The sequence below is a fragment of the Triturus cristatus genome, chromosome 8, assembly GCF_964204655.1.
Source record: "Triturus cristatus chromosome 8, aTriCri1.1, whole genome shotgun sequence".
Lineage (NCBI taxonomy): Eukaryota > Metazoa > Chordata > Amphibia > Caudata > Salamandridae > Triturus > Triturus cristatus.
In genome coordinates, this window is record NC_140591.1 from 447,561,569 (window position 1) to 447,583,509 (window position 21,941).

Consider the following 21,941-nt stretch of genomic DNA (forward strand, 5'->3'; position numbering starts at 1 on the left):
AAGAAGAGTAGATAGTGTATTAAATAGTAGGCTACTCCCGAGCCTACGCATACTGGGAGCATGAACAGCTTGAGTGTAGGCAGTGCCATTTACATAGTAACTTACTTGCCAGTGTGTCTGATACCACGGTTCCCCTGGATCAAGGGCTCAGGTCGCCTACCCTGACAAATGATAGATGGCCGATATAATAAATCTCCAAGTGTGTAACTATAAGCAAATAATATGTTATCTTTGGTAACTGAGTTGGGGGAAATGTTACTGCAATGAAGGAGGAATGAGGAAAGCTGAGAGTCACTGCATGTTCCTGATCCTCTCGTGATTCGGTCAACTGACCAAGGAGTTAACGCATTTTAGTCAGCTGAGAATCCCACGCAAATTATAAATTACCTAAAATGAGGAGAAGCAGAGGAAATTAAGAGTTCTGCAGTAATTAACTGGACGTAATGCTCTCAAGAATGTGACACATAAGCCACATTATGGCATTTTGCAGGGGCCTGTTTATTTTCGAATTGAAATGCAAGCAAACGCCCAATACAGTGATGTTTGGAACACACCAAATACACCCGTTCCCCATCTTAAAAGGAGTCACAGGTTTTACATGACAGAGGGAGCAAAGATCTTAGACTACGTAAGTACGGGTTCATTTATTCTAATTAAATTAGCTAGGAACAAATTCAGAAATTCCCAAGTGGAAATAGAACAGATTACATGTTCCTATTTTGAGGTCTGGGTGTAGAAAGTTTTAACTGGCTGCCAAAGTTTGAGTAAATACCACCAAAATCATACACGGAGAAGGGATTTGAGTCAGCCTTCTTCAGCCATTAGTTTATTTCTCATTTCTTGAAGAAGGTGTCATGCATATTCTGGATCAGGCCAATAAAGTGTCTAGGCTCACCACTGTTAGCTTCTGGCTATCGGGTGCGTTAGTGTGACTGCATAAAGAGTGCATGGACACTTAAATTATGTGGCACCAAGAGTAATTTTGCACCTCAAATGTGCTTTTAACCAAATGTCACACCAATATCTCTTTACAGAGTATTTTGTTTTTGCACCTTAATGTAATACTACACTCCAAGTGATTTTGCACACACCTGTTGAAGTTGCACCAACGGAGATGTTGCTTGTTAAGTGTGTTTCCACATTTCTGCTGGTATAGCAGCAAGAGTGGCTTTGGACCCGCATGAGAATTTGCTCTTAGTAGTGATTTTGGTCGGAAATATGATACTAAAGTGTTGGTTATTTTGCTCCAGGGATGATCTTTCACCCCTAAATATAATTGAGCACATAAATGCATATGTACGCCCAAGGGTTTTCCAAACTCATTCAAATCATAGGTCATGGATGATTTTGCACCTCAAAGTGCTGGTTATACTGAGGCACACTGTTTAAACCTAATGTGACCTCTTAATAAAGCAATTATTTAATTGTGTGTCTAAATATTATACCACATTCCTACTTGATGTTTAACTAGAAAGATTTTGCAACTAAGGCCCTGATTAAAGAAATACCAGATTATTTTGACCCCTGCTCAAATCAAACCCCTATTTGCCGAGGAATGGTAATGATAAACTGTGTGAAATTTCTGCATCTGGTAATTACTGGGTGCAACAAACTCTGCACACCTGTAATTTTCCTCAGCTACGTATCAGCAGTTCATCAGATTTTTCAAGTTCGATGATTAACTCCAACTCATCCGGACAATTTGTACTTTAAAAGTATTTTTGCACCAAAATTAGATTTTTGCCCTGCTGGACTTGAACCTTTCTGCAGGGTCACCCCAAAAATGATTGCCTTCCTCCTCTCCTTTTTGCTGAATACGTTTTTCTTGGCTTTAGAACTCTGGGCACTTTACCAGTGCTAAAGTGCATGTGCTCTCTCCCTAAAATGTGGCAACACTGGCTCATCCACAATTGACATTTTTAATGTACTTATAAGTCCATAGTAAAGTACACTACATGTGCCCAGGGCCTGTAAATTAAATGCTACTAGTGGGCCTGCAGCACTGATTGTACCGCCAACTTAAGTAGCTCTTTAAACATCTCAGGCCTGCCACTGAAGAGCGTGTGTGTGAATTTTTAAACTGCATTTCAACCTGGCAAGTTAACCCACTTTCCAGGCCCAAACCTTCCTTTTAATACATAGAAGTGACCCCAAGATAGATAGAAAGACCCACGGGCAGGACGCTATGTATTTAAAAATCAGACCATGTACTTTTAAGTTAGACATGCCCTTTAGTGAATAACTCTTAAATTAGTTTTTCACTATCGCAAGGCCCATCTCTCGCATACGTTAACTTTGGGATTATTTTATTACATCTTAGAACTGTAATTTCCAATTGGAACCAGAGAGATATTTCAACTTGGTTATCTCTGGACTCAATTTAAAATCACAACTTATGGTGAAGTTGGATTTTAAGTTGCAAGTCTGAAAATGCCACTTTTAGAAAGTTGGCATTTTCATACTTTAACCATTCTGTGCCTCTGCCTATTTCTCAATACACATCTAGGGTGGGGTGACAGCTGGGCTTTGTGCATTCGCTCTAGAAAGCCACACACAAAGGGAACTTAGGTGTGCCTCATGGCCCATTCACTTCCAGATGGCACATCATTAAGGTGATGGGTCTTCCTGGGCTGGATGGGAGGGTGGAACTAACAATTGTAGATGAAAGAGCTGTCCCGATACAAATAGTTACATACCCCCTGCAGGGAGTCTGGAGCTAGGTCAGGAAGGGCAGGGACCTAGTGCACTTCAAAGGCCTCTCTTTGAAGTCTCCCTTACTTCAAAGGCACAACTGGGTACAAGGACTGGAACCCAGACACAATCAACTCAGTACACACTGGATCAGAGGACGATCTGCGAGGAAGGATTTCAGTGCGGCTGAAAGGAAACTATGCTAGAATCCTGCTCAGCTGTGTCTGCCTTGCTGCCTGCTACCCTCTTGCCTGATGGTAAGAAGAACAGGACCTGCATCTCTACATCCCCAGAACCAATTGACTTGAAGGGCTTGCTGGCTTGCATCCCGTTCTGAAGTCTCAGGGACATGAAAGACTTTATTCAACCCTGCCACAGCCTCTGGACTCTCAACTGCGAGTCCTGTCCTGCCAAGTGCTGCCAATCCAGTCCTGAGCCCTCGGAAAATGGTATTCTGTTGGTTCTCATTCAGAATCCAAACATTTCGTGCTTTGGACAGATCGGAACCAATGCATCCGCCTTTGTGACATCGCCGAAGCATTGCCCAACTCCACGACTCGGAAGAAACATATCACCTACAATTCTAAGGATCGGTGCAGTCACATCGCCTCGGACTGCTGCATGCATATGCTCCTCATAGTCGATGCATCTTCCGAGAAGGAATTGTTTGCAGTGGGCTTTGCGTGGCTCCTGTATCAGACCTGCGCTCCATCATGGATGGCCTGACTTTCAGATTTTCCTAGTTCAGCGTGACCAGACTGCCCCGATTGGTGATTTAAGCTTCTAAACACTATATTTGAAGATATTCTTTAAAAATGCATAACTCGCCTTAGGGCCCAATGGAATCCCAGTAGAATTCTATAAGAAAACAGCACCCCAACTCATACCACACCTACTTGCTATGTACACAGGTAGCCTAGAGAAGGGGGATCCTACCGAGAGATCAACGCCTGGCTACCATAGTCGCGATACATAAACCTGGCAAACCACCTCAGGAATGTATGTCCTATAGACCGATCTCCCTGATAAATGTGGAAGCGAAAATCTTAGCTAAAACATTGGCCACGAGATTACAGCCACATCTCACTGCGGTGATCCATCCGGATCAGTCCGGATTTATGCCAAACCGATATACTGCACTCAATTTAAGAACAGTACATCGTGTCATGGCGCGTAGGTCCACCATAGAGGAGGACGCAGGTATTCTATCACTGGATGCATGAATGGCGTTCAATTTAGTTGAATGGCCCTTCCTGTTTGCAGTCCTCGGTCACCTGGGATTTGGTCCCAAATTCTGCGCTTGGGTCCGGCTACTCTATACACAACCATTGGCACAGGTGACAGTAAACAGCCATATATTGACAGAATTTCCGTTGGGAAGGGGGACACGACAGGGTTGCCCACTATCACCACTCCTATTCGGGCTAGTGCTGAAGCCCCTGGCCGCATGGATACGGCAAGACACGGTGATACGTGGTTTGAGATGGGCAATGGGTTGGGAAGATCGAATCTCGCTCTATGCGGAAGACATACTACTATATTTGACACCCCAGCGGGCTCCATTAACTGCCTTTTAGATATTTGTACGGCATATGGACAGGTTTCCGGGTATACTATAAACTGGGAAAAATCACTTCTTTATATTTTGCACAGCTCCCCGCCGCGACTTCCACGTGGGTGTACACTACAGATAGCAAACAGTGGCTTTAAATACCTAGGGCTATTCATAACACACGATAAACCACAGTTCATTGCGCAAAACCTAACACAGGCCCTGACGAGATTTAAAGGCGACGTCAAACACTGGCGCACGCTGCCATTGACGTTGCTGGGAAGGGCAGCCCTCTTTAAAATGATGGCACTTTCCAGGTTCCTGTATGCACTGCAAAATACACCATTCCCAGCTCCCCCAGCATATTTTACCGTGATAAACGCAGAAGTGACCAGTCTTCTCTGGGATGGGAAACGCCCCGTATACTATGAATAAAGAGGGGCGTCATTACGCCCCAAAACCAGTCGCACAGCAACATACACAAGTCCGCAAATATTTAAATTAATCCGTGTTTTGGTGATTGTTCGATCAATTTTCTGCTTCAACTCAACTCCACTTGCTCCACACTTGGAGAATCATACAATTTCCCAGGTTTCCTATGTTTCTGATGAGACCATCAGGACTTCTATCACAAACACGATAAACGCATGATTCATCCCAGGCGTATTCTTTTTATTAAAAACCCAATGCATTTCGGACTGCACGAGTCCTTCGTCAGGGGTTACTACAAATAAAACATGTCATAATTAATAATCAAGTACATGTAGCATGATACATATCTTCAACAATATCCTATGTCTAGCGATAATCTCTTATACTCCTCAAATTATTGTGCACAAATGTGAAAACAAAAAAATGAATAAATGAAATATGCAAACATCCCCCTTATTATCTTGCCCCCGTGAACATCCCCTTCTGCTTTATGCTGCGGAGTTTCTTAGCTACCTACCATATCCCATGTATATGTTTAATAAAATCCCTTTAATGGACAGCCACTCGCTTTGAACTGATATGAATTTCCCCCATCTATCGCGCTCTATTACTAAAACATCAGTGAGTATTACTCCTGTGAGTGATTTAACGCTCCTAAATGAGGCATTCCGCCCGTGAGGTCCTGACTCTATTGCACCTCCCTCTATTTTCCCTGTTTCAAACGATCATGCCCTATTGCATTCAGCTAAAGTGCGCACGTACCTGCCCCGGGATGTTACAATCTCTCCGTCCTCATCTCGGATAAAGTGTTAACCCGCCTGCTAAAACGCTCAGTTTTTAAACCTCGCGTGAAAATTGAAATCCCTCTCTGGTGCGTGCGTGTGCTAATTAGTCACCTGGTCAGAGCCTTTACTACTCCGCAGTTGATTAAAACTACAGTCCCCAAAGTGCATTGCTTGTTCATATTCCCAATGCCTACACAAACATAAAAGTGCTGCAGTAATGATTTCCAAAATAAAATCGTCCATGAATTAAATAAACATGCGTGAAACAGATGCTATTTACAAATGCTGCTTTCCCTCTTTGTTGAAGAAACTGCTTGACATATGACCCCCAGTTCAAAAAGAACGTGATGTTAAAGCCTTTGTGTGGAACGAGCTTCCAACTCCATTCCAAACCCCCCGTATAGCCATGCATAAACTTACGAGAAGTTGGTACGGCGGTGGAATCGCCCTCCCCGACATCAAAATATATTATTGGGCATCCCAGATTGTTGCCATAAACCAATGGCTTCATATGCCCCAAGAGGATCCAGCATACCGTATGAATAGACACCTACTAGACACTACGGGGATTATGGGCGCTCTATACACCAGGGTCAGGAGAAGCACCCTCACGGGTCCTACGGCACACACTGTACATGTCTGGTTTGAAACACAGTGGGCACTGGGATGGGAGGGAGTAATAACGCAAGTTATGCCACTGTGGGACACGAAGAGACTGGGTACACTGCGCAACACCAAAGGCTTCAGACAGTGGGACTTGATAGAAATAACTAGAGTAGGAGATCTTTGGAAGAAAGGGGAAATGGTCACATTTGCCCATTTGCAGGCTACGTACGGACTGGCGAAGACGGAAATATTTTGTTACATGCAGGTCAGGCACGCACTTCAGTCACTGATCCCACCGGGAACACAGCCCGAAGAATCCTCACCACAAGAAGATAGGCTCCTGACAGACCACCTCCACAAAAAGGCTATCTCCCAAACCTATCGTAAAATGGTAAATAACTGCCCTGACCCTACAGCGGTGCTCAAGGCCAGATGGGAATTAGAAGTAGGTGACTTAGACGAAGCAGACTGGCGAGAGGCGCTGGCGTCCCCTAAGGAGGCAGCGATATCATAAAGGCACAGGTTGGTGCAATTGAAAATCCTACATCGCACATACTATACACGGACGCTATTACACAAAATACACAGGACGGACACACCACTTTGTCTTAGGCAGTGTGGAGGTTCAGGTACCCTCTTCCACACCCTCTGGCTTTGTACGGTGATAGCGCAGTATTGGAGAGCGGTGATGCGCACGCTCTCACAGGTCACGATTATCCCAGAGCCAAAACGTTGCCTTCTCAATGTGTGGGAACCTACGGATTTGAATAATATAGCTCAGGACTGGGTCACAGTAGGCATGACATTGGCAAAACGAAGTATAGCGCAATGCTGGTGATCCAGGCAAACTCCTACCCTTTGCCAATGGTGTAATGACATGGACATGGCAATGATAGCAGAGAAATCAGTCTACAGTCCCTGAGGATGCCCCAAAAAATGGACGAGGGATGGGGCAAACGGAACGCTTACCGTGGGAATATATGCGAACCCCCGCAGTAGGAATCTGGGTCAGAAACTAGTGAATAATCATACTATACTTCACGACGGTTACACTAAAGGTTGCAGTTTATTTTATTAACCCCAGTAACCTAGATAGACCAGTCTCCGATATCTGTACGCAAGACTGAAAGTTTATGTAGCACGCTTTGCCTCTGTATATGCACAGTAAAGTACTACTGTATTAGATGGTACTGTTAGGATACTAATATTTGAATTTTAAAAAAAAAATCATAACTCCGGTTCTACTCTATTGGATTTTTGTCATTTAGGTCAATGAATTAAGCTCTATTTTTCTAACTAGATGTGGATTATTTTTGGGTGGTTCTTTTATGGCTTTATTGTATTAATTGTTGCACAAATATTTTACACATTTCTTCCAAAGTTAAGCCCGACTCCTCTGTGCCAAATTACCATAGGGTGCGCACAGGTTAATTTAGAGTGTGTATCTGACTTATTCTGACTAGGGTTGTGATCCCTACCCGAACAGGGAGCATCACTTTGCCAACTAGAGACCCACATTCTAACATGCCCTTTCATGCACTTCCACACTCCTGAAGTTTTTAAGGTGCCTGGGAGGATGATGTGGGCTCAATGGAAGACACAGAATGGCAGGAAGCACCAGCAGAAACAAAAACCTATTTTGAGGCTTGGGTCTTACTGCAGCCAAAAGAGAGACGGTCTACAACTCGAGTAATCCAGTGACCCAGAGCATCACGAACACAGATTCAATTAATCCAGACTGCTTGAAATGCCCGCAGAAGCATCAGAAAATCTGGGATTGTTGGACTCAACACCGGGGTCTAAGGCTGAATGGGATATTGCTCCTACTTGCCAAAACTAGACATTTGCACCTTTGTCACTATAAGTAAATGATCCATGTAAGTAAAAGCAAGAGTGTATAATGTGAAGGCAATAGAGGCCTATATTCGATGTGCCTGTTTAAACAAATGTTACTGTAAAACTATGGTAAAATCTAAAATAAATGCATCAATAAATTGTGTTCTTTCCATTTATATAGTTAAGTTCATCATGGTAGTGTTGGTTCATATTGATAATTAATTGCAGATTGAATACTTATCAAACTAGACCAGATCCAGAGTAGTTTTGAAATCATTACTGTGGTACCTCCATATAGATAAAAAGTTTAACCTCACTTTATGCCTGTCACTTTATAAATTGCATCATCAAACTCATAAGTATTCCAGAAGCGGTCCTCCACTGTGTTGTCACTATCGTGGGTGATTTATAACAATAGACTGTTTAGCAATGCATAGAAGAGCAATAGTGATGGTGTAGAGAACCTGCCTTTTCTGCGTGGTCACAGCAGGTATTTTGTCTTCTGCTGGACCCTATATTTTTGCAGGATTTAGAATTCTGTGCATTTTACCCCTGCTACCCAGCAGTAAAATGCATCTGTTCCCCATTAAACATGGTTGAATTGGCATACTTATAATTGGTATATTTAACCTGCCTATAAGTACGTAGTACACGTTACAAATTGTACCCAAAGGCCAAATGCCACTAGCGAACTGCAGCATCTATTGTACCATCCGCTATAATTGGCCATGGCATCTGCGATGTCAGTCCAATTTGAGTATTTTCAGGAAACATATCCAATATTGGCTCTTCTCTTTCCCTCTTTAGCTTCCATTAATCATGTTACCACAGTACAGATCCTTACAGACGTCAGTGGCAAGACGCCCTTGGGCATCTGTTTCACTTCAAAAATACATATCAATATGGCAGATCAAACATGGCTTCGGGCCTACCACTGTAGCCTGGGTATAATAGATCAAAACATGCACTACGACTTATGTTTCCTCTAAGATATACACCTGGATGGCCGAGCAAGGTGTAATTTTCATCACGCAGACAGCTTTGTAGTGTGCACACTACAAGAGGTGCCTCTGATGACAGCAGAAAAGTGCATTAACAACTGTAAATAAACTCAACACAGGTAAGGAAAGACCTAACAAACCCAGCAGAAACTCCTATCCGTTCATTCCTAGAAAGCAAGTGGTATTTCTTGTATTACCAATAACTCCCTGCTTTTGATTAAAGTGTGGCTTTTGCTCTCTTCCCCAATTTTTAGCCATAGGAGGAAAGGAATCAGAAACTGCTACTAAATTTGCAAAGGTACATGCTATGCTGCAAGTTTGTTTGTGTGATACTATAACGAAGGGAATAAAAAACGGTAGCAGCCTTAGGCAGTTTTCTTTGCTCAGTTTGAACAATTAAGTTATCAAAATGCAATTAAAAAGGAACCTAGAGGCAACGTGATTTACTTCTGGAATGTTTCAGTTTGGCAGTGGAACGAAAAGTACATAAAAGTGGACTGCAAAGCAATAGCTATCTTCCAGTAAGAGAGACATGCAATAGATTTAAAATTGGGACCTCAGAAAGGTAAAGATTGACACAGTTCTTGAATGTGTCCCTTTTCAAGACATTAAGAACCTGGATACTTCTTCTAGTGTATGGGGTGAGCGGGTCAGGCATTAAATGATCCTGCATGCTTACAATGAAGGTTGTTGTCAATTTATGTCAAACAGCATTTCATTGAGACTGGTCTTGTTTGTAGGCGAATGCAGCGACAGTGTGCCAAGTAAAGTTTCAGCTTTTACAAAAAGTTCATACTTTTAAGACGTGGTTATTTATTTCACAAAATGGAGAATTTTCTGCCACAAACATTAAACGTGGATGAGTTGCTGGGTAGATGAGTTTCACATCACAAACATTTGTATTCCTGGGCTTCTTATGATGCATTCTGAAAGTTGTAGTCTTGGTTCGATTCAAATGGACTAAAGTGTATAAAAGGTTAGGATTATATGAGTGCCCCAGTAGTGCAGCGGTCCCGCACAGCCCCTCTGTAATACACACTAAACAGATGCAAAATGCATATGGTGTGCCCTCGGTTGCATTTTTTATGTTCTATTGCTGAATTTCAATTTTACAGATTGTGGGAACAGAGCCCTTTGTGTAACTAAACCCTGGGGATATTGGCCTCCATGCTGGCGTTGTTCAAGAAGCATGGCCTCCTCCTGCCTCCTCCTGCCTTTGCACTTCACCTGAGCTGAACCTCAATTAAGCAATTTGGTTCCTGCTTGTGGCACCCACTGAAGCCATAAACTAAGAGCATTGGTCATGTGAGCTGCTCAGAACTCCTAGCCTGTGTTGTACGTAATGCCTCCTCCTATGGTGTCCAGGGAAAGGGGGAGAGAGATTAAAGGTGTTTTTCTGTGGCATATTCGCTATTTAGGTCGATTAGGACCAGGAAGGGCTTTGGGCTAGAATATCTGCCTTCTGCACGCCTTTCTGTTCCTCCTTACCCCTTCATCTCTCATCTTAAATCTAACTACTTCCATACAGAGGACTACATACTTCACATCACAACTGCCACAATTACTGGATTTTTCTGATCGCTTTTACAGTTAGTGTCAGTAAATGATGGAGAGCAACTACGCTAGTGGCCAAACTTGGCAGAAGGCAAGCAAAATAGATAATTTGCAAGAATTTGAACAAGGGCGACTGAATGCTATAGAGAGCATGTCAGAGTGATAAAGACAAGAAAAGAAAGTGAGGAAGGAATAGAAATACTAAGGATGTGAGAGAGAATGAAAGGATGAGTAACAATGAGAAATTAAAGGTGAGCTTGATTAAGGGTGTGAGAGCGAACATGAGTAGACAAGTAACAGAGTGACTGAGAGGGTAATCTGAAAGAGTGAGAAAGACTTGGAAAGGAAAAAAATAATTTACACAGATCTAGACAGATGATGCAGACAGAAGGGAGAGGAAAAGGTAAGGAGGGAGTCGGAAACTGAAAGGATGCAGGGAATAACCAAAGATACAGAGCAGCAGCGTCCCTGTGACACTATGTGATATGTATACCAGTATAAATAGAGGGTAAGTATTCAACAGTGAGCATTCAACGGGTCAGCATCCGATAAGTAATCTGTGGAACAGTACTTGATAGGGATGTGAAACTATTGAATATGGATTCCATGGTAAACTACCTGACAGGTGGAAAACTCAATTATAGACCAGTACAGTAACTAATGTGTATCGAGGCCAGTGGTCGAAAGGGGGGGGGGGGGGGGGGGGGGGGGGGGGGGGGAGTAGGGGAGTAGGGGAATTGTGGGCGGAGAATCAGAGGGCAGGAATAAGCCGTGGATTGGGTCAGTGGGCGGAGTCAGAGGTGTGGCAGAAAGAGCAAAATATCCCAATTTTTAGTATTTGTTTCCCATTTCACTAACCGGTTACAGCTTATTACGTCATTTTATTTAACCAATGGATACACATGTTTATTTAAGGCTTAATATGAGTTATTGACATTAAAATACTTTCACAAAGTGGGATACGTTTCCAATCGCAGAATGTCCCAAATATCCTTAACAGTGGAATCGCAAGCCATTTGTCTCCGAGCCATGGAGTTTGTCATTAGCACGTCGCCTCCCTTTTCCCACAAGAGCAGTCCAAACATGAATGGCAAAATATCCTAGTTTCAAATGTTTTCCACATAATTATGGCTCTGCCATATTTGCCACATAATACATCATCTGCTGCATAATCTGTTGATTTTAACTAATACATTGTTTATAGCTCAAATGGATCAAAAGTTACTAAAAAATGTGACTTGTGCTGCTGTGAAGTGGAGGGCCCTTTGCAAAGGTTGACTGGTCACCTTTCTCACTGCTGCAGTTGTATGTATCACTGGTACTAATAAGGAAAAATCTTTGCAGAGACTGTTAGCATGTGTAAAAATGTCCAAATAATAAAGTGTCAGAAAATGTACAGCACCACCAATACCAGTGTAGGGTGTCAGAGCATTTAACTTCAAACATATTACACAAAAGACAAAGGACTACAAGGTGTAGGAGTCACATGACAACCATACTAGTAGGCAGCATAGTTTATTAGTGATTGGTCTGGAGAAACAAACTCAGAATTTAAAACGTAATACCATGGTTGGGGGTGCTCTTTAATAATCAGAATTGATTTCTACCCAAATTAACCCTTTTTTGCAACATTGGGAGAATCAAAGACTGGGGAAAAAACCATAACGCTCTAATTTATACCTTGCAGTTTGCCTGCAGCTCTTACATGACAGTTAATAGCTCACTGTCCTAGGTTAGGATTTTAACTTATTAACTGCAAGCAACAATAGGGTCTCTCTGACAAAAGCAGTAACCCACTAACCTATGTACATTATGTGCACTTTGTGATCTGCATGGTACATGTTCTTAGCAGCAGGCACATTAACCCTCTGCGCTTCGTTTCCATGAGTCAAAACGTCCACAAGACAAAGCAAGCTCTCTCTCGCTCTCTCTACTAAGAACATTAATCACTGGAGTTATCATGACATTTTTATTGTTGGAGGCCAGAAAGGAGGCAGCAAGTGCTTTAAAAACCATATTATACTTGAACACGACGCCCTCACCTGAAGTTAGCGCAAGCCGCGGTACGGGCAGGTAACAGCGGTAGGGCCGGGTAAGGGAGGGGGGGGATGTCGAGGGACGATGCAGATGAAAGTTAATTATTAATTTTAATTATTAATTTTCCCTCTGCATCGTCCCTCGAAATCCCCCTTTACCCGGACCCTCTGCCCCACCGCTGTTACCTGTACAGACCGCGGCTGGTCAGCGCCTGGTGCGGTCGCACTGCCCTAGAGCCACCCTGCTCAAGGGTCCTGTGACCTCAGGGACAGAATGACTGTCACTTTATGGTGTGCTGCTTCATAGGCCTGCCCGCAAGACGGGAGGTGAACTTCAGAATGAATTGTGGTGTACAGGCCTTCAAGGTTAACCCACACTTGCCACTGCTGGGTCCACCTGCTGGTGCTAAGACACCAGGGCTTTTAAGATCTTGCGGGGCCTTTTAAGGTCTAGCATGGGAATTTTCTCCCCCAGGGGAACTGGTCTGATGGACTGGTCATGAAGGCTGAACCTGGTTCCCCAGTTCCAAATTAAGCAGCTCTGACCATAGTTCCACATCCACCCCTCCACTGAACACCATACTGCCTCACTGAGAGAAGCTTGCACTTCAATTACCCGTTATAAACACCTGGATGTGACTCAATTCAAATTATGCACTAGACAAGAGCAATATGCTGCCTAAACAAAATTAACAACATCCTAGAAAAAGCAAAGACTCATAGGGAATGAAAGATTAAGTAAGGCATGTGAAATGTAAGCAAGAACAACATGGTTACCTTTTTCTTGTTACACTCATTCAAAGATTAGTGAGTGTTTTTGCCTGAAAAGTTAAAGCCATGACTACAGGGCCCAGAAGGGACCCGTCTCAATGCCCATTGCTTAAATCCTTACAAAACATAAGCAGTATGGTTTAAAAAGACCACATCACTGAACACAGAGCCGCGGTACACATTTTGTTAACCAATTCACCAATCAAACAGGTATTTCAGAACCTCCAGGAATAGTAAACTTTCCAACCCAGGGAAAGCAATGTTGTTCGAAGAGAGACAAGAAAACCAAAGTAGCGCTTCTCTGGCAAACACTGTAGAGTGGCACTGATTTTAGGTGTGAATAAATCTATCTGGCCAACTTGCAACCACTATGTCTTGCTTTAGTTCGTTATTTTTCATATTTTATTTCTCTCCACCCCGAAACTGCACTTAAGAATTGAAAAATGTCAGTAAAAGATTTGCAGCAAAAGTGTTTTTCTTTTTTGGATCTATTTCATAGGGGAGCAAATAAACAAAAAGGAGGAAAGAGATGGTAATACCAGTTTCTTGAAGTCTCTGTTTTCTTTCACTAAATGAGGAGTGAGACAGAAAGAGAGGGAAGAGGGGGAACAAAGAGAGGGGGGCAGCTGCCAGCGGCAGGAGAACTTGTCTTCTCTGGGCACGAAGGAAAAGACAGAGTCCTTTTCTTTCTCTGCCCGTTCCGCCCGTCCCCAAAAGCCAAGCCTTAACCATCGGCCTTGGCGCTTAATGCCATCTGGAAGGCATGTTTAAAATAAGAAAGTAGGGGAACGGACTCTTTGAAATATAAGTAGTAAGGGTACGACGTGCCCTGCCAATCCCGCCCACTTCGACCACTGATCGAGGCACAATCTCTCTGACTGGCATCAGAAAAAAATTACTTAAGACATTTTTATCAGTGACTAGTCACTGCACTGTTGTCTAAAAACATTAACAGGAACACATAAATTCCAAATATCTTTATTCTGTGCCATAGTAGCTGATGAAACAGCAAGTAAATGATGTAAGTGGTTCTCGGAGCAGAGCAGTTTCTCTGAATAGCATAGTACTAGCACAAGATACTCAATTCCCAAGTTCTCGGCCCTGATAAGTCTGAAGGACATATGCTCATGCCATATGCCCTCTGATAAATATATTCCATGACGTGGTAAATGTAATGACCATTTTATCGCAAGCCAGACGATTGAACATTTATGCTATTTCTACTAACAAATGGACACTAATGGTCAATATTAACATTGTCATTTTTGCGCTACAGAGAATTTATACTGGAGTACAGGAGCAGAGCAGGAATTGGAGTATTTCATAAGTTCTCATTCTGAATTTTCTCTAAAAGCTGTGACGGTTTAGCCAATTTAGGGCCAGTTTGTGATATCACTAGGAAAGCCCTCGGTATGACTTGGATCTGGGGTGCTTTCCTAGCGAATCGCGCTGTGAGAGTCCGACCAAACAAGTACGATGCACCCGTATTGTGACAGACTCAGTTCGCTCGGACTCCCACCGAACTCTATGGGAGCTTGTATACCGAAATCGTTCACAGGCACCTAAATGTGATACTACAATCCTGAATCACGACTTTAAGCAAGAGGGGATACAGCCAAGATATGCTATACCGTTGACCATTACATCTGCATGACAGTACCAGTTTCAAGTAATTTTGTGGATAAGAGTTATCAAGAGTGCATATAAGTTGAAGAACATTTAAAATGATTTTACAAAGTCCACAAGTCTTTCACATTGCTTATTCGGAGTAGTGAAGAAATCACATCTTATACGCAACATTGTAGACTGAGCAAAAGTCCGAAATCAGAGTTGTAATTAAGCACACGCATTTCCTCCAGGCAGATTTCGAAATTTCTCTGGGGTAAAACGACATAAAAAGGCAACCAATGCAATAGTCAGTAGGTAAAACAGAGACCCTGCACATTACGCCTCATTCCGACTTGAAACAAATGTGCATTTCTGCACATGCTAAATATCACACACTAGAATCGGTATTTACAAAGTGCTTTAAAAACCGACCCATCTCCACAGTACTTGAAATAAACACCGCAGTCAAAGAAACACAGTTATACTAACTGATGCTAATTAAACTTCCTCCATACACAAACGAAATGAGATAGTAGTCTTGGGGTGTAAGGGCTAAAATTAGCAGAAAAGTGTTTTAGAAAACACAAAAAGTTTCAGTATTTTTTGACAGCAAATTAGAGAAACATTTTAAACCGTGAAAATAGAGGCAAGGCAGGAACCGCTGTAATGCTCAGGAAACTCTCCTCCTTTTCTGAAAGCCACTATTTCCCACATAATTACGTCTTGTAGCAAATAAACATTCCCTGCAGCTAAAAAAAGGACTACTGTTCTCCTAATGATAAACATCGCAAATGACGTCTGAATAGACTGTACAGTTTAATGGCCTTAGAGATAAAACTGTTCTGAGAATCAAACATTGTAAACGTGAGGTTGACCTAGCCAGCACCCCCGGAGTGACTTTTTAAGAAAATTAAAATCTTCATAAGTTTAAAGTATGGTTTAACAATTTGTTTGCGGTTATTTTCATCTCGACTGGAATTCACAAGTGGTATCACGACTGCATGAACCTGCAATTGTTCGAGTGCCTTTATTGTGTGCCAAACACACTATCTGGGATTGTTGGTTACTATTGTTTCTTTGTAATTCATAATTGTCTACGGCCAAGAAGCAGCTGTACATTTCAATTCCAACAGGAACATTGATAGAACATCAGCCATGCATCGCCATATATGCAAGCAAAGTGAAATATAGAAACTAAACACAGGGTCGACCGAAGGCCTGTGCATGTCACCAATGGAAACTGGAAGCAAACAGTAACTGCAGTCAGCAATGTATAGATATATTATGTACAGTGGCCAGCAATCACCTTCCATCGACTTCTAAACACTGTGCGAAAACAGTGTGGAGGGTTGGCTCAGAGCACAAACAACAAATACGCGACCACCAAAGTCCTTCAATACCGAACAAGAAATGTTTTTAGGACAATGACATAGTGGGTGCCTTCTGAATCCCGACATTACTTTGCGTCAAGCCTAGCCTAAAAAGGTAGTTTTTTGGTTTTCAATATAGAGAAAACTTTAGTAAATGAGACAGAAATTTGGAGGTAGCCACATTTAAGAAAGAAGGCGCCTGCAGCAGGAGTGAGTGTGAAAGAAAGTAAGAACTAGGTTAGTCGAGAATCATTTCAGCTGAACTACACCCACTATACCTCCACGGGGTACACTACTCCTCAGACTATGAAAAATAAATTAGAGTACAGCGCCAATCATTTTAAATTGTACTGCACCACGGAGAAAAATCTTCGATGTAGTTTGGCTTCTGAAAGTTTACTGGGGGGGGGGGGGGGGGGGGGTAAAGGTGGTGTGGGGGATTCAAAGGGACAACATAGAACCGGGGCTGCTAATGTCGTAGCGTGATATATCTAACCACTGCAAATCTAGGGCAGCGAACCCAATAAGCGAAAGATTAGCTGAAAAAGATAAATCTTCATTGGCAGAAGCTGGAAAATACAGAACATGCGGATGTCGGCAAAAGCATGATAGACTAGGAGGAAGCTGAATGGGGCATTTTAAAATAAAACTATTAAACTGTAGCTGGATACAAGTGGTAAACGGCCGCTATATTATGCAATCATTTATTTCAGTGTTATTTGTATATATTAATCCTATACATGTTTTTAAAACTGTCATATCCAAACATACTGGCTGATCGATCAATGATGTCGAAATGCTGTCACACGCCGATAAAATGTTCTACTGAAAAAAGCTAACCGAAAATCATGCACTCACAGACCTAGAATCACAAGGCAAATGACAAAACACTATCAGCAGTGATTTACAAAAACGAGGCTGGGATAAATAAATTCGCACCCATCACTTTCAGTAAGTTAATTCAGTCCACAGGGTGGTGCAAAGGTCTGGAAGATCAACCTCCTTATTCCTACGTGTAGGAGTACAACCCCATAATGTTATAAAGAAGTGACCAGCACACATTCATCATATAAAATATGTAGAAAATGCCAATTAATGAAATTACAAAGTGTGCCGACCTCCTCAACATTTTCCCCAAAAAGTTATTTTATTCACGTCTTCTTTATAATATAAAAAAAAGTATTTCTCCAGTGTAACCTGTACACTGGAAAAATTAAGTTTTTTTTTTTTTTAAGAAGGGGTGAATAAAGGAGCCTTTTAAAAAAAAAATGTGGATGGAGTCTGCGCACTTTGTAATTTCATTAATTTGCACTCTTTACATATTGTATACGATGAAAGGTGTGCTGATCACTTCTTTAGAATAAAATACTATTAACAGATGAGCTATCCTTTTACCTGAAGAAAACCTTGTTGTGAAGAAAAAAAAATTGTGACACGTTAAAACAGAAGAGAAAAAGGGGTAGACGATAAAACCTCAGAAGCACTTGGGGGCATATTATCAAGACGGGCAATAAAATTATCGCCGCTTTGCGGCAGAAAACTGACGCTAAAACAGCGATAATGGGCTTGATAATATGCTTTTTGGAATTCCAATTGAAACCCATGTTAAATGTGAAGGACGTCTAACATGGGCTTCAATTGGAATTCCATAGAGCATATTATCAAGCCCATTATCGCCGTTTTACACTACAAAAAAAAAAAAAATCACGGATGAAAGGATACCCCAAATATATCCAAGTCACTGTAAATATTACGTGAAATTTGTGGGAAGACTGCTTTGCATTTTGGTTTAACACGAACGGTGTGCAAATGACTGTTTAAGAGGATCTTTCCAAAAAAGGGGAGGGGTGGTTTAACGTCAGCTGCCAAAACAGCGCCGAAATAAGACGGCTGCGCGAAGGAGCGTTACCCTTGGGAGACATGAAAGAAGTAGTGGGAATGTCTTGCTTGACCTTTTCAGCTACTGCCCAAAAAAGCTGCAAGAAATGTAATGTGATCTAGAAGATATTCTGATTTGTGCATGGGTTGAGTCGGCATTCTGGACTTCCTTATTGCAATTCTACATTTTGTTTCTGTATTTACTTAACCGGAAAACTATGAAATCACACCGATTGCAACATACAACATCGAGATTCGCTATTTTAAAATGGAACCACAAGCGAACATACCGCACACTGAGTCCCAGAATTGGACAAGTGAAATAGACGCCGTAAACAGCTGCTATGCCGGAGACATAAAGAAACACCTGTTTTTTGACATTTTGCTAAAAGCATTTAAGAGTGGCGAAAAGACCCGTTCTGGCGACTAAGTTTAATAGAGCGTCAGGTGTAGTTACCCCGTTCAATGTCACCAGAGGCTGATATTTACCCGTTTCCACACTTGTAAACTGTTCCAACTGTTGTAAGTTCATACAACGTTTTGATTGGGTCATCAACAGCTCCCTAGCTGCAGTGTAATCCCTAGTTCACTCTCAGCTGACTTCCCAGAGCAGTGTGTCCTGGGCCCCAGTACCTTGCGGTACAGCAATGGAGTTCCGCGGACTGCATTCTCGCTGGCACACCCTACTGCTGTCGGCCCGCACCAACCCTCAGCCACGGGCAGCCTGGCGCTGAGCCCCAGCGCCGTCTTTGCTCCCCTCAAACCTGAAGGGCGCCCGGCTCCACCTTGTACAGAGGGTCACCTGGCAGTATGGGAGTTCGGACCTGGGGAACATCCTTAGCTTCCCCACTAAAGGGACCGCGCTCTCTACCTTCTCCCCGAGTTACCTTAGCGGCTGCCACACTCAGAGTGGTACGGGCGCTGTGCCTCCTGAGTCCCGCGGAGACCCGGCAGCATAGCATGGAGGCCGCCATCTCTGCTGCACTCAGAGACACTGTCAGCACTGCGCGCATGCGCGAACTCTGAACGGAAACAGGGCAGCACAGGCTCCGGACATGATGTCCCGGTAGCTGCAAGCCTGTCCTGTGGTGCTTTCCCAATCATTTTGGCTTTGAGGGTCCCATTTCTGCCACACGAACCAAATCCCGCCTCTATCTTCTCCTGGCTTTTAGCACGCGACCACTGAGCGTGCTGTCAGTAGGAATCGTTTGACTTGATCCAGCGCATGCATCAGCGTTAAGTGGATCCCTCGATCCAGCCACTCCAATTATTTGTGTAGGAAGTGTTGCAAGGTTTTATGAATGCAATTAGCATGGTAAAAGAAAATTCACACGAAGTTGAAATAAAGATTATGTTGAGGGAATTGTGTTTTTCCTAACAGTAGCGAATGTAGGCTTCTATTTCAAAATGGTTAAGTGAATGTTTCTAAAGCCTTACTTGTTAGGGAGCAAGGTGATGTCTTATGAGAACTTGTCCTGGTATATTATTAAGTAGTATATAATAAGTGAATTGTGTTGTGCACAATGTAACTTTATATTTGAATTAAATCATTAGAAAACATTTTTATATAATGTGCAATTTCAAGTGACAAGAGTCACTTGTTTATCATCTATATTATTAAGTAGTGCCATTTGAATTAATAACAGGTCATGGCACAAGTCCTAAAAAAAGAAGTGGGGGGACTAACCAGGATAGGCAGTATGCAGGTGTAATCATGGCGCGTGCCATCACAGCGCATGATGTCATTGACGCGTGCCATTGCATGTGACATCACAGGAAGTGACCTCACTGGAAGTGACATCAGATATTAAGACCTTACACATAAACGATTATCAAGTACATCATAAGTACATATAAACCAAAAGCACAGGTGCACCACACAATAGCAAAGCCAATCAAATGGGACAATTATACAGTCCAACTCCAATCAATAGACGGATAAAAGTTCCTTGATTTTATCTCTTTATTCCGTGTTCATATAACATTGAACATTGCAATACGACACAGCCGACGCGTTTCGTCCTGAGAGCGGACTTCTTCAGGGCTGTTAAAGATACATAGATATACATGTATAAATATACATACAACAATTAAAAAACATCAGACAATAATTATCACAAAGGTTCATACAGAGGAAAAATATTTTTTTTGTGTGTTTTTTTAGATTTTCTAAAAATAAATAAGAACAGTCATCACTCAAATGTGATATATTAGATCTTAACGTTCTCAAACTTTGTTCTTTGATTATATAGCACCAATACACAGAAACCTACAAAAAGACAAACATTTCTCATAACTATTATATTTCCAATTTATTTAGAAACACATAGATTCGATATTTTATAAATTCCATAAGGTCCAATAGCCCTTTGAGGGCCACAAAAAGGAAATAAGCTCTTCAATATAACATTTTATGTTTCCAATATATCCAATTATACCTACCAATATATAACAAGATCAGAGGTTGCTTCGTGATTGACAGAAGTTGTGAGAGAAAAGGTGTTCTCTACGACATTGTTCCATCTAAGGGTATCTACAATATGAAGCAACTTTGTATATTAGCAGTTGTGCAAGAGGTATCTTTATAATTCTCAATTAAGACACAAGAAATAAAGATTTAATCTGAGATTGATCCCTTCGACATCCCATTAATCCTTCAAATGATAGAAACGGGACCATCAACTCCGAGTATTTGTATTATCTTTAAGTTCGCCCCCCTCCAATCTTTCTACGAGAGGGAGACAGGCCATGTTATGGATAAAGTGGGAACTTCATTATATTAGGGTACAAGTACAGATGCATAGGTCTACTTATAGACTTTAAGGAAGAAGGTGCCCAGTTGATAGGTCCAATTCAACATACCTTCCCTAGATTAAATATGTACGGGATCTCGATGCGTTGTAATAGGTTTAAACAACCAATATGTAAATATATTTGAGCGATTGTAGCTGGACCTGCAATGAGATAAAGAGCAAATCAAGTTCCGATTAAGCGCAATCCGATCTCAGCTAAGTTGAGTGTAGTTCACGGTGTGTGCAAGCACATATAGATCACAATATGTTAAGAACCCCGGATAGTATGATGGCAAGGAATAACCAGGGAATATACCCCACCGAACCCAAATTAATAACAGTCAGAGAACCCAATATTTGCCACCCTGGGGACACAGTCACCGTGATATGCTGGTCACGGTCGGCGAAAAGATATAACGACAAAATTTCCTACGGTACGATATCCCCACTTATATTGTGATACCGTTTATATAGCGCCGAGCATCTACTCGGATTTAAAGCACCTATGTCGGGCAGAATCCGTACGCCCACAAGGAAATATACCCCACCAAATCCAAGTTAACGACAATCAATGATCCCAATATTTTACCACACTCCGTATGCCCACAGGGAAGTATACCCCACCAAATACAAGTTAATAGCAGTCCATGATCCCAATATTTACCACACTGGGGACACGCTCACCGTAATATGCTGGTCACGATCGGTGAGAGGGTATAACCACAAAGATTCCTCCGGTACGATAACCCCATTTTTGTTAAGATCCCGTTTATATAACGCCGAGCATCTACTCGGATTTGAAACACCAGTGTCGGGCAGAATAAAGACGCCCATCTAAAATCACGTGATAAGCACTGGGCGCATGGCGGCCATCTTGTAATGTATAAGTTTCGCCCAACATTAATCTTAAAGTAGGGGAATTCAGAATGGATAAATAAATGAGAGCTCTCGATTAAACATGGAAAATAGGTATTTGTTCATGTTTTTAGAGTGACCAGACATATGCACAATTTATTTCTTAGTTCGAGT

At 42.1% G+C, this 21,941-nt stretch overlaps 1 protein-coding gene and 1 long non-coding RNA gene across 2 annotated transcripts in view; both read right to left on the reverse strand.

Moving 5' to 3' along the window:
• The window catches only part of SUCLA2 (succinate-CoA ligase ADP-forming subunit beta), a 318,851-nt gene extending 299,666 nt beyond the window's left edge, over window positions 1–19,185 (reverse strand). Inside the window, exon 1 of the mRNA XM_085621852.1 lies at window positions 19,008–19,185. Coding sequence (XP_085477978.1) covers window positions 19,008–19,133 — 126 coding nt within the window. The 5' untranslated portion in view covers window positions 19,134–19,185. The remainder of the gene's footprint in view (window positions 1–19,007) is intronic.
• Window positions 19,186–20,069: 884 nt separating this feature from the next.
• On the reverse strand, window positions 20,070–21,705 carry LOC146802280 (uncharacterized). The gene is made up of 4 exons (XR_014967374.1): window positions 21,597–21,705; window positions 20,983–21,074; window positions 20,563–20,653; window positions 20,070–20,164 (listed from the first exon to the last, which is right to left on the reverse strand). It is a non-coding gene; the product is annotated as an uncharacterized LOC146802280 (long non-coding RNA).
• Window positions 21,706–21,941: the final 236 nt, after the last annotated feature.